This window comes from Trichosurus vulpecula, chromosome 4, assembly GCF_011100635.1.
Source record: "Trichosurus vulpecula isolate mTriVul1 chromosome 4, mTriVul1.pri, whole genome shotgun sequence".
NCBI classification, from domain to species: domain Eukaryota; kingdom Metazoa; phylum Chordata; class Mammalia; order Diprotodontia; family Phalangeridae; genus Trichosurus; species Trichosurus vulpecula.
This window is the reverse complement of record NC_050576.1, coordinates 388,037,977-388,051,944: the sequence shown is the minus strand read 5'-3', so window position 1 is coordinate 388,051,944 and position 13,968 is coordinate 388,037,977. Positions and strand designations below refer to the sequence as shown.

At 37.3% G+C, this 13,968-nt stretch overlaps 1 protein-coding gene across 5 annotated transcripts in view; it reads right to left on the bottom strand.

Moving 5' to 3' along the window:
- The window catches only part of ARHGEF7 (Rho guanine nucleotide exchange factor 7), a 321,655-nt gene that overhangs the window by 174,096 nt on the left and 133,591 nt on the right, over positions 1-13,968 (bottom strand). For all 5 annotated transcript variants that reach the window (XM_036756507.1, XM_036756511.1, XM_036756508.1 and 2 more), the window contains one exon: positions 3,106-3,236. In XM_036756507.1, coding sequence (XP_036612402.1) covers positions 3,106-3,236 — 131 coding nt within the window. The remainder of the gene's footprint in view (positions 1-3,105; positions 3,237-13,968) is intronic.

The following is a 13,968-nucleotide window of genomic DNA, read 5'->3' as shown; positions in this document are numbered from 1 at the left end:
TTTAAATATAACAGATTTCAGAGAAATATTTCATTTTAGAAAGAGAAAAAATGTGGCTCTTTCATAGAGCCACAGGTTCACTTAGAATAAAAGTGTTAGAGATGAAAGACTTAAAAGATAAATCTATACAACTGCCTACATTTAAAGATGAAGAAACTGAGACCAAGAAAGTTAAACTCATTCACAGTTACAACAAATTAGAAGCAGGTCAGGAACCATAACACAGATTTTCTGACTCTTGGACAGTGTTCTTTCCCCTATTCCATGTTGTCATCTGAAGTATGGAGAAATTTAAACAAAAGCATGGCAATCAGTATTAATTACAAAGAGAATAAATGGATAAATTAGCTGTACTAAAGTAAAACATTGCTTGTTCTTTCTCCTTTGTTGTAGGCATGACCAAAGTACTCTGGTTTTCCTGGGAAGTTACATATACTGGTTAGGGAAACATCTAAGGCTTCAGAAATATCAAGTTTATTTGGCATTTTTTCCCCAGAAAAATAAAGCTTGCTGGCTCTCATTGACTAATGGGGATTTGAGCCTAAGTTCATCAACATACCAAATAAAGTCTCTTGCTAGAAAACTGACATAATATGTACTATCCTGCTCTAGTAAATTGTCTTTAAAAGTTACCTATACTCCCTGTGTGGAATATCTTCTGTTTCATAAACTATGACTATTGTTCATCGAGTGTCCACTATGATTTTCATTATATTTTCTTCTCTGTATACACATATCCACAATAACTTCAGTAAATCTGTTTTTTATAAAACACACATGTACCTAATACTGATGATAAATTCCAGCAACTGAAGGCAACCGTGGCAATTAAGTCAATACATATGCCTTTCCAGAAACAGAAAAGGCTGACCATACAAAAGAATCCCGCTCCCAAATAATAAGCATCCTTTAGGATACACTGGTTTATAATGAACCTTATGTAAAGAAAGGGTTTAGTTCTAAGAAAGTAAAATGCTTACAAACCAATCTACCTCATATTCATGAGTGTGAAACATGGAAACTTATATTCCTTTTCAGAGTGCCTGATTCCTCTCTTGCAATCCTCTTGACTGCCTCTAAAGCAGACACTGTTATAAAAAACCTCACAAAATGAGCCTCCAGGAAGAGAAAGGGGCTAGATATTTAGAGGGAAAAGGAAAATATAAGAACAGTGGGGAAGAAAAAGTGGGAAAAAGGCAAAGGTAATATACATTTGAAATTTTGATTCTTTCAAAATTAGCTCAGTTTCAAGTAGAAGGCAACAAATACTCTGTTCACAACCTTTCTGGATTTCTTTTATGATCAGACAAAGGCAAATTTTTTTCAATGGTTTATACACTTCTCTTTAATTTAGAACCATAATTCTCGCAAAGCAATTCCAAACTCTTCTAGACAGCTGTGCCCAATAAAATTTAAATTTATTTCAATCAAATTCAGAAACAGCAAAATCACACTACTTTGAGAGGAAAAAGAGAATGGATAAACAGCAGAGAAATATTTCTAGTCTCCTCAGTTTTCTATTGTTGTTGTTGAGTCATCTGAGTCGTGTCCAATTCTTCATGACCCCATCTGCCATGAAGCAGACACTGGAGAGGTTTGACATTTCCTTCTCCAGGTCATTTTACAGATGAGGAAACTGAGGCAAACAGGATGAAGTGACTTGCTCAGTCACACAGTAAGTAGGTAAGGCCAGATCTGAAGTCAGGAAGATGAGTCTTCCTGACTCAAGACCTGGCACTCTATCCACTGTGCCACCTAACTGCCCAGTCTATTTTCTATTAGCTGTCTTAAAAAGTAGAGGGCACTATTTTAATTTTCTGTGAATATACCTTCTGGATTTTACTACTGCTTCCTGAAATACTGTGATTAATAAAATCAAACCTATGGAGTTCTTTAAAAAATCTTTTAGTACAGCACAGTAAGCTGGGCATACAATAAGCATTTAAATGTTTATTGACTAGTTAATTCTGCCTTTGACTACCAATCAATCCCCCTTTGTGTTAAGGTAGATATTCTAGAAGTGCAGTCTAAAGATCAAGTGAATAAATACATTTAGCTAATAATCACAACAAAAATCCACATCAACATGTATACATGAAATAATAAAACTCAGCAAAATCCCACAGTACTGATGCATCTTATAACATTCATGTTGAATATGACAGTTTATATTTATTTCTGATCTAAAATAACTTATTTGTAACATTGAGGAAAAGCAGGTATACACTGTATTTCATCAAAAACAATCCCATTAATTCAATATTTAAAGATATAAGCTTTGGTTTATTTTTCATGGCAAAGAAGGCAAATGGAACAGGTGGTTCAGTGTCTTTTGCCCTCCTGAAATGGTCTTTAGACTGAAAAATATGTCATTAAAATAGCAGTTTTCACATCAAGTTCCACCTTTTTTCATACCATCTTCAGCTAATATTATGTTTCTTGTTTTTTTCCTTTTACTTTTCACTCTGTCTTTCCCTATTTCATCATTACATTCATCATTAATGAATTGCCCATTCTGATCATACAGAATCAATTTCTTCACTTAGCCTGTCCATTAATTTAGATCTCTTTCTCTTAAACTGTTTCTTAGCTATCATATAGGTTTTCCTCTTTTATAAAACACTGTCTGACTTATTAAAGCACTTTAAATCATGTTTTTTAGGCAGACAGAAAATGACTGCTGGAGAATTTAGTTTTATGGACCTTAAATATTCGTTCTTGTTTTCTCAAAGTGGATTCCTTTAAAATACATCTCTGCTCCAACATTTTAGTGTAAGAGGACATTTATAAAGAGGATTAAATGAGAAAACACCACACAGTGCTCAAGCACTGATTTTTATGAAAGGTATAAATAAGATGCTATGTGTATACACACATACATACACATGCACGTACACACACATGCAAGCATGTACAGGCATGTGCACACACAAACACATGGCCGACTGATCAGAATTTATGGAGACTCTGGGTAGGCATCAGCCTGTCAAAAGAGTGGAAGGATAGAGAGATCCAAGATATAACTTTTATTCCTTTACAACACCACTTTAATAACATGGGGATGTGCACACAGACAAGTCAGCTTTTGTTTTAATCAAAACTTACCAAACTTCGATACTGGCCCTGGAACAATTTTGAAGTCCGACTGAGTAAAGATTGAGATCCAAGGGAATCAAAGGACTTTATTCGATGAGATGAGGGCCGAGCACATACAGAGTCACTTCCCAGCCCAATGTCTGAAAAGGTTATGCACAAAAAAAAGTTGAAGATGTCTGATACCATGCACCTTCACTACGCACTAGACTTTAAGAACAGGGCAGCAACATAAGAATACATCAAAAGACTTCAACAAAGCAAGTCACTTATACAGTAGACAAAGAAGTTGTTCTTTGTCTACTGCATAAATGATTTCAATTCATTCCCCAATTACCTTTCCAGAAATTATTTGGAGCGAACTGCTCATATCAATCCCTTTCTGGCATAATTTTTCAAGTGTTTGATTATTAAAATTATCCAAGGTATTTCTTAATTTGAAGGGTCTTTTGCAATAATTTTCATTAGTTACCCTTCACCTAGGAAATGCAAGCCTCTCCAAACAAATGACTTAACAAAGGCAAGAGAGGGTAGCAAACAAAATCCAAAAGGAAGGAATTACTTGCAACAAAAATAGAAAAAAGATGGATGTTTGAAAGTAATTGAGGGCAACTGCGTTACCTTAGAGTAGATCCTATTCCTTATAAGTGGGGATTATTTCATTCACTGAATCTGTATGCTCAACGCCTAACACAGGGCAAGGCACACAGTCAGTGCTTAATAGATGCTTACTGACTGATTTTTAGCCTGGAAGAGCCTTCCCACACACTATCCTAAGGCTGCAAAGACCCTCACTCATCTGTCAAATGGAGATACTTATACCATTTTGTTTATAGTATAGTACCCAGGGAAAAATGAAATAATACATGTGAAAACACCATGCAAAATTAAGCAATTAATTTTGTAGCCTTTGACTTTTTCACCAATACCACAAACCCCATAATATATCACTTATTTCATCAAATAGGATACCAGTAACCTATTGCTAGGAAATAATTCCATGCCTTTTCAGAAAAAAAAAAATCTTCCCAGACATTCAGACACAGATATCTCTAACAGCTCAGGTCATATTACGACTGTTTCAAAGCCCCTAGAGCTATGTCACAGAAAGAGGAAAGACATACTAAAGTACCATCCACACTCTCCTTTTAAAAAATACAAAAATATTTCAACAGTCTACAACAATGAATGAGCCAAATCTAGTAAGATTAAATTTAACCAGGTTAAATGTAAAGTCCTGAAATTTGGTTTTTAAAAGTCAATTATCCAAGCATAGGATTGAGAAAGTTGGAAAATACTTCATGTGAAAAAGGCCTAGGACTTTTAAGAACTGGCAAGCTCAATATATGAATCAACAGTGTTAACATGGTAGTTCATGTGACTTTAAGATACACTTACAGAAGCACAGTTTTCCAAAAAGAAAAAAGTGAGATTACATAGTTCCACTGTACTCTGCCCTGCTCAGATTACATCTGGAATACTGTTCAGTTCTAGGTAATTTGTTTCAAAAAGGACCTTAACAAAATAGACAGAGCTCAACTTTAGAACTACCTCCCTATCCCACCCCCATCCCCTACTGATCAGTGCCTTTCCACTCAAAAACTTTTGTTTATGGTGGGCAGAGCCAAGATGGCAGCTGGAAAGCAGGGACTTGCATGAGCTCCCCGCCAGATCCCTCCAAAAACCTATAAAAAATGGCTCTGAACAAATTCTAGAACTGCAGAACATACAAAATAGCAGAGGGAAGCAGGGATCCAGCCCAGGACAGCCTGGATGGTCGCTGGATGAGGTCTATCACACAGGGAGCTGGGAGCGGAGTGGAGCAGAGCCCAGCATGGGCAGTGGCAGGACCAACCAGACCAGGAGCCGGGCAGAACAGGCCCTAGCACCATGAATCAGTGAGCTGTGGCAGTTACCAGACTTCTCAACCCACAAACACCAAAGACAACAGAGAAGGTTAGTGGGAAAAGCTGCGGGGGACAGAGTGAAAAGAGTTCACAGGTTCGGCCACTGTCCCAGGGGACAGCGGGGGTGGTGCAGCTACAGAACTACAGCTGCAGTTGCTTCTGGCCCCAGGCCCACCTGGTGGGAGGAATTAAGTGGCAAATCAGAGCAGGAGTGCAGAGCCTGCTTAAGATCTCAGTCAGGTCCCGGTTGGCAGTTCTTGGAGAAGGAGGAGTGCTGGTGTGGCAGAGCTGGCTGTATAGAAATAGCTCTGAAAACAAAAGTGCATCCCCTCAAGCTTGGAACAAAGTACTCTGTACTCTACAAGCAGTCATACCCCACTGAAAAACTCAAGGGTCAAGTAAGTTGGCTGGGAACATGGCCAGGCAGCAAAAATGTACCCAGATTCAGTCTCAGACTTTGGAATCTTTCTTTGGTGACAAAAAAGACCAAAACATACAGCCAGAAGAAGTCAACAAAGTCAAAGAGCCTACTTCAAAAGCCTCCAAGAAAAACATGAACTGATCTCAGGCCATGGAAGAGCTCAAAAAGGATTTGGAAAAGCAAGTTAGAGAAGTAGAGGAAAAATTGGGACGAGAAATGAGAATGATGCAAGAAAACCATGAAAAACAAGTCAATGACTTGCTAAAGGAGACCCAAAAAAAATACTGAAAAAAAATATTGAAGAAAACAACACCTTAAAAAATAGACTAACTCAAATGTCAAAAGAGCTCCAAAAAGCCAATGAGGAGAAGAATGCCTTGAAAGGCAGAATTACCCAAATGGAAAAGGAGCTCCAAAAGACCACTGAAGAAAATACTACCTTAAAAATTAGATTGGAGCAGTGGAAGCTAGTGACTTTACGAGAAATCAAGATATTATAAAACAGAACCAAAGGAATGAAAAAGTGGAAGACAATGTGAAATATCTCATTGGAAAAACCACTGACCTAGAAAATAGATCCAGGAGAGATAATTTAAAAATGATTGGACTACCTGAAAGGCATGATCAAAAAAAGAGCCTAGATATCATCTTTCAAGAAATTATCAAGAACTCCCCTGATATTCTAGAGCCAGAGGGTAAAATAGAAATCAAAAGAATCCACCCATCACCTCATTAAAAAAATCCCAAAAAGAAAACTCCTAGGAATATTGTCACCAAATTCCAGAGCTCCCAGATCAAGGAGAAAATACCGCAAGCAGCCAGAAAGAAACAATTTGAGTACTGTGGAAACACAATCAGAATAATCCAAGATCTGGCAGCTTCCACATTAAGGGATTGAAGGGCTTGGAATATGATATTCCGGAGGTCAATGGAGCTAGGATTAAAACCAAGAATCACCTACCCAGCAAAACTGAGTATCATGCTCCAAGGCAAAATAGGGACTTTCAACAAAATAGAGGACTTTCAAGCTTTCTCAGTGAAAAGACCAGAGCTGAATAGAAAATTTGGCTTTCAAACACAAGAATCAAGAGAAGCACGAAAAGGTAATCAAGAAAGAGAAATCATAAGTGACTTACTAAAGTTAAACTGTTTTGTTTACATTCCTACATGGAAAGATGATGTGTATGATTCATGAGACCTCAGTATCAGAGTAGCTGAAAGAAATATGCATATTATATATATATGTGTATGTATGTGTGTATATGTATATATATATACACACACACACACACATACGTGTGTGTATGTATGTATACATGTAGGTATGTGTGTGTATATATATATAGACAGAGGGCACAGGGTGAGTTGAATATGAAGGGATGATATCTAAATAAATAAAATCAAATTAAGGGATGAAAAAGGAATGTATTGAGAGAGGGAGAAAGGGAGAGATAGAATGGAGTAAATTATCTCACATAAAAGTGGCAAGAAAAAGCAGTTCTGTAGGAAGGGAAGAGGGGGCAGGTGAGAGGGAATGAGTGAATCTTGCTCGCATCGGATTTGACCTGAGGAGGGAATACCATACACACTCAATTGGGTATCTTACCCCACAGGAAAGAAGAAGGAAGAAGATAAAAAAGGGGGGATGATAGAATGGAGGGCAGATAGGGGGAAGAGGTAATCAAAAACAAACACTTTCGAAAAGGGACAGGGTCAAGGGAGAAAATTCAATAAAGGGGGATGGGTTAGGAAGGAGCAAAATACAGTCAGTCTTTCACAACATGAGTATTGTGGAAGGGTTTTATATAATGATACACATGTGGCCTATGTAGAATTGCTTGCCTTCTTAGGGAGAGTGGGTGGGGAGGGAAGAGGGGAGAGAATTTGCAAATCAAAGTTTTAAAAACAGACGTTCAAAAACAAACAAAAAAAAGTTTTTGCATGCAACTAGGAAATAAGATACACAGGCAATGGGGCGTAGAAATTTATCTTGCCCTACAAGAGAAGAAGGGAAAGGGGGTTGGGAGGGAAGTGGGGTGACAGAAGGGAGGGCTGAATGGGGAACGGGGCAACCAGAATATATGCCATCTTGGAGTGGGGGGAGGGTAGAAATGGGGAGAAAATTTGTAATTCAAACTCTTGTGAAAATCAATGCTGAAAACTAAATGCATTACGTAAATTAAATTTTAAAAAACTTGTGTTTATTTTGAACATATTATTCAAACACAAAATGTCTGTAACATGTCATCCCCCTTCCCAAAATAACGTAAGCTCCTTTGAGAGCGGCTTTGTTTCACTTTTTGTCTCTTTATCCTCAGTACCTATGACAGAGGCAGTGATACATAAACTGATAAATACTTGTTGACTGAGGGGTTGGTTGAAAATGGTGAGGTTACAACAAATCAAGCTGTTAGAGAATGATCTGAAGGAAATGTTTAGCTTGAAGAGAAAAAAAAAAACAAGGGAAGGGGAGGAGTTCACCAGAAAGGGTTGTAAATGGATGATAACTATCTTCATGTATTTGAAGGATTATCACATGGAAAATATATTAGATTTATTCTGACAGGTCCTAGAGGTCAGGACTGTGAACAACGGGCAGGTAATAATGGCAAATATTCAGAGAGTGCTTAAAAGTCTGGAAAGCCCGTTACACATGATTCATTTCTCTGAGCCTCAGAATAGCCGAGGGTAGTATCATCATCTTTCATCTTACAAATGAGGAAACTGAAGTTGAAAGAATTTAAGTGACTTAGTCATAGTCATATAGCTTACTATCAGATAGTATCTGAACCCAGCTCTTCTGAACTCCAGGTCTAGCACTGTTTCCAGTATACTGTATCATTTCTCAGCGTCCAGCTCTGCCTTCTACATGATGCCTTTCCTTATTCCCCGGGTGCTAGTGTCCCCTCCTCCCCCCCAAAAAAGACTTTCTAATTACTTTGTAGATCTATATTTATGTATGTTATCTCCCTGGTAGAGGATAAGTTCTTTGAGGGCAGATACAGTTTCATTTTTACCTCTGTAACATCACTGCCTAGCTTACTAATAAATATTTGTAATGAGAGCCATCCAATAGTAGACTGGGTTGATTCAAAAGGTAAAGAATTTCATATTACTGATGGTCTTTGAGTAAAGAATGTATGACCACTTTAAAATGCTGAGGCCTAGAGGCACAATCAAGAACAGAGCATCAGGAAGGAGTACAACACCAGCTCCTCACTCTCAACAAATCCACCAAAAAGTTGAAGAAAATGCACTAGACTGAATCCTAATAGAGAAATTCAAGAAAAAAATCACAGTCAATCATTTTCCAGCCCCAGTCAGCAGAGGGAGACAGGCAAAGAGGTTGCAGACACTGGAGATAGGGTTCTAGCCAGAAATGCTTGTTGTAAGGAGAGTCCTAATAAAAACCGTAGACAGCATAGGAATAAGGGGGAGCATTCCTTAAAATGATAAACCATATCTATCCAAAACTATCAGCAAGCATTATCTGTAATGGGGACAAGCTAGAAGCCTTCCAAAGAAGATCAGGGGTGAAGCAAGGATGCCCATTATCATGACTATTATTCAATATTGTACTAGAAATGTGAACTACTGCAATAAGAGAAAGAAAAAGAAATTGAATGAATTAGAGTAGGCAATGAGGAAACAGAGCTATCAGATGATATGATATGATGCTATACTTGGAGAATCCTAAAGAATCAACTAAAAATCTAGTTGAAATAATTAACAACTTCAGCAAAGTTTCAGGATATAAAATAAACCCACATAAATATTAGCATTTCTATATATTACTGACAAAATCCAGCAGCAAGAGATAGAAAGAGAAATTCCTTTTAAAATAACTGTAGACAATATAAAATACTTGGGTGTCTACCTGCCAAGTCAAACTCAGGAACTCTATGAGCACAGTTATGTGCTTTTCACGCAAAGAAATTCAGATCTAACAATGGGAAAATATTAATTGTACATGGGTAGGCCTAGGCAACATAATAAAAATAAGAATTCAACCTAAATTAATTTGCTTGTTTAGTGCCATATCAATCAAGCTATCAAAACATTATTTTACAGAACTTAAAAAAAATCACAACAAAATTTATCTTGGAGAACGAAAGGTCAAGAATATCTAGGGAATAATGGGAAAAAACCATAGAAGGTGGCCTGGCCATACCAACTCTGAAAATGCATTATAAAGTAGTAGTCACCAAAACCATCTGGTACTGGCTAAGAAATAGAGTAGCAGTTCATTGGAATAGATTAGGTACACAAGACACAGCAGTAATGACCATGATAATCCAGTGTTTGATAAACTCGAAGACCCCACCATTTGACAAAAACTGCTGGGAAAACTAGAAAACAGCCTGGAAGAAACTGAATACAGACCAACATCTTTTATTTTTTTTTTGGAGGGGGGAAGGCAGGGCAATTGGGGAACAACTTGCCCAAGGTCACACTGCTAGTAAATGTGTCAAGTGTCTGAGGCCTAATTTGAACTGAGCTCCTCCTCACTCCAGGGCTGGTGCTCTACTCACTGCACCACCTACTGCTGCTAAACAGACCAACATCTTACACCATATACCAAGACAGAGTCAAAATTTTTAATTTTAAGACCAAAATGATTTAAACATAAATGGTGAGACCATAATCAAATTGGGAGAGGAAGGAACAGTTTATCTGTCAGATCCATGGAGAAGGGAAGAATGTAGGACCAAACAATAGATAGAGAGCATTACAAAATATAAAATGGATAATTTTGATTATATTAAATTTAAAAATTTTTTTGTACAAACAAAACCAATGCTGTCAAGACTAGAAGGAAAGCAGAAAGCTGTGAAACGATTTTTACAGAGTTCTGTGACAAAGGCTTCATTTCTCATATCTATAGAGAATTGAGTCAAATTTATAAGAATACAAGTCATTCCCCAACTGATAAACGGTCAAAGGATATGAAAAGATAGTTTTCAGAAAAAGAAATCAAAGCTATTGATAGTCATATGAAAAAATGCTCTAAATCACCATTGATCGGAGAAATGCAAATTTAAAAAACTCTGAGATACCACCTCACACCTATAAGATCCGTTAATACGACAGAAAAGGAAAATGATAAATGTTGGTGGGGATGTGGGGAAACTGTAACACTAATTCAACCGTTCTGGAGAGCAATTTGGAACTATGCCCAAAGGGCTATAAAACTGTGCATACCCTTTGGTCCAGCAATACCACTACCAGGTCTATATCCCAAAAAGAGCAAAGAAAAAGAAAAAGGAAAAAGGACCTATTTGTACAAAAATATTTGTAGCAGCTCTTTCTGTGGTGGCAAAGAACTGGAAATTGAGGGGATACACGTCAATTAGGGAAGGGCCGAACAAGTTGTAGTATATGATTGCATTAAAAAACTATTACACTATAAGAAATGATGAGCAGGATGATTTTAGAAAAATCTGGAAAGACACCAGCTGATGGAAAGTGAAGTGACCAGAACCAGGAGAACCTCGTACACAGTAACAGCAACACTGCACATTCATCAACTGTGAATGGCTTAGTTCTCAGCAACACAATAATCCAAGACAATTCCAAAGGACTTATGATAAAAAAAAAAATGCTATTCATCTCCAGAGAAAGAACTGATGGAATCTGAATACAGGGCGAAGCATACTTTTTTCATTTTTTTTTCATTTTTTTCCTTTGGGTCTGTGTTTTCTTTCACAACATGACTAATATGAAAATGTTTTGCACAACTGCATATGTAGAACCTATATCAAATTGCTTATTGTTATCAGAAAAAGGGAGAGGTGAGAAAGGGAGGGAAAAAATTTGGAACTTAAAATTTTTTAAAAATGAATGTTAAAATTTGTCTTGAAATGTAATTGGGGAAAAAGAAAATGTTATTTAAAAAAAAATAAAATTTACTAGTTAAAAATAAAGCCAAATCTTTGCACAAAGCCATGCTGATTCCTTAAATGTCACATGATACAATTACAACAGAACTATAAAAGAGATTCTTTTACTAGACGGAGGTAAAAAAATGATAGTGATATGTGCTTAAGAGGTATCTGATACTGGCTGCCCTCATTTTTCATTATTTATTTATAAATTGCAGTATGGGCTTGATCATTCTGGCTCGAATGACATAGTTTGGGGCTGAAGCCTCTTTCTTCTCATATTTCCTTAGCTACTATACTATCATCAGCACCTTGAAGGAAATTCCTCAATTTTTCTTCCTAGCAACTCTAATAGGTTTGGTGAAGGTAGAATTTTGAGAATAAAAATGTATTTATGGATTTTTTCTATCCATGCTCTTCCTATCTATAACAAAGAAGTGGTTACATAAATTTTTAATACTTCAGGAATATTTGAACCTTTGTGTCTTTTAAAAAAGTATTTCATAAATGGGTTAGAAATGTAAACACACACAAAATTTACTGCCCTACATTTCAACCTAAACAATTTGGACAATTTAAAACACAGAAGGTGGTATTACTTCTATTTCTACTTACATCTCTATACAGATGCCTAATTTTGTCTTTCATTACCAATTTACAAAGTATAGCGTTTTGCAATCAAAACTTGTAGAAAGGCTCTCTAGTCACTAGCTTCCTCTGCCAATATCTTTCTTATACTTTTACCACACTGAGAAGATCACAGAATCATAAATTTGGAGTTGGCAGTATCCTTTTATGCCATCTAGCACAACCTCTTCATTATGAAAGAATTAAGACCCAGAAAAATGATTTACCCAAGGTTTCATAAATGGTGACAGAGACAGGATTTGAAACTCAGTCTTTCTCTTGCAATTACTATGCTTATAATCTTAATGGACTAGTTGCTTCCCTGGGTTTCAAATGCCTAATCTGTAAAATGAGGGGCTCAGAGAGAAATGGTCTCTGAGGTCATTTCAGGTATAGAGCTATGAGCTATACATCTTCTGACCCTTTCTACTACACCTCACTGTCACTATCCATTCTAGAGTTCTTTCTCTTAGCCGTTCTTCCTCACTGAATTAATAAAAACCTGGATTTTCCCTGGGCACTCTCTATACCCCTAATAGCCCTTTTTAAGACTAGCTGCTCTTTTTACCACTTATCCTATATCAGAAAGTCTGGGAAGAGGTATACTCCTTGATCTCTTATCACTTCTGGTCCATCCCCATCCCAATCTCCAGCTTTAAAGTGTATTTCATTCAACTATACTATTCCCTCCCAATCTTTGTCACTGTCACCTAAAAATCTCCTGTCCTTGATCCTTTCACCTTAAATCAGACTTAAGAGACTTCAATATCTACAATATCCTCTCCTCTCAGTTCTTTAAATTCCTTAGATCTTACAACATCCATCTCTATTTTTCTGCAAATCATTCATCAGGGAAATTCATGCCTTAATCCTCATAATCTTGCCATTTTTCTGCCTTTAATAATAATAGCCCAAAATACGTACAGTCCTTTAAAATTTACAAAGAGCTTCAAATTCATCATCTCATTTTACTCTCAACAATCTTATGAAGAAGGTATTATTATCCCCATTTTAAAGTAGGAGAAACAGAGGTTCAAAGAGATTATAAATGACTTGTCCAGAGTCACACAACATTAAGTGTCAGGGACAGTAGGAATATGCAAGTTTCTAACGATCCCAAGCCTAGTGTCATTTCCAATACAGCATCCTCCTGCCAAGATCCTGAATTCTAACATCTCCCTCTTCTGTCTTCCCATTTCTCCTACTCCCTTAATCTTCCCATATCTGTTCTCTGCCCTCGCCATGACTTCTCATTTTCCCAGGTCATCATCTGGGCTTACTCCCCTCCCTAGGCAGTTGTGACACTCTAATCAACCCTTTCAAAAATGTCTTTCTTCTGCTACCCTCAATTTTCTTGCCCTCTTGACATTCCAGTTCTGCTAATCCTCAATAATAGACAACTCTTACTCCTGAGCAGTCAGTACCAGAGAAAAATCACGAAAGTGCCTACTAAATTCAATTAAAAATTAGGCTATCTTAACCTCAATTGAGTTCTTTACTGCATTAGTGCCATCTTTCTCATTCATCTCTTACTGATTTTCGAGGACACTCTGCCCACCCAAAAACTTTCCAATACCATTACATCCTATTTGCGTGAAAAGACTAAGGCTGTCAGACATCAATGAACCCATCCCGCCCCCCATGCCCTCTTCTATTTTCTAAACTTCTCAATATTTCTCTTCATCCTTTTTCCCTTGCCCACCAATACTGAAGAAACGAGATGTCGTCTCTCCTTGCCAAGGCTAATCACTCTACTTATATACTCTGTCCTGTTCCTTTGTCTCCTCTGATCCTACAAACAGGTCTTAACAGCAAACCCCTACCCTACCCTAAGGGGGGAAAAACCTACCACTTAAACTAAAATCGTGCATATCTTTTTTTTTTTTGGAGGGGGGAAGGCAGGGCAATTGGGGTTAAATGACTTGCCCAAGGTCACACAGCTAGTAAATGTGCCAAGTGTCTGAGGCTGGATTTGAACAGAGGTCCTCCTGACTCCAGGGCCGGTGTTCTACTCACTGTGCCACCTCGTTGCCCCAAA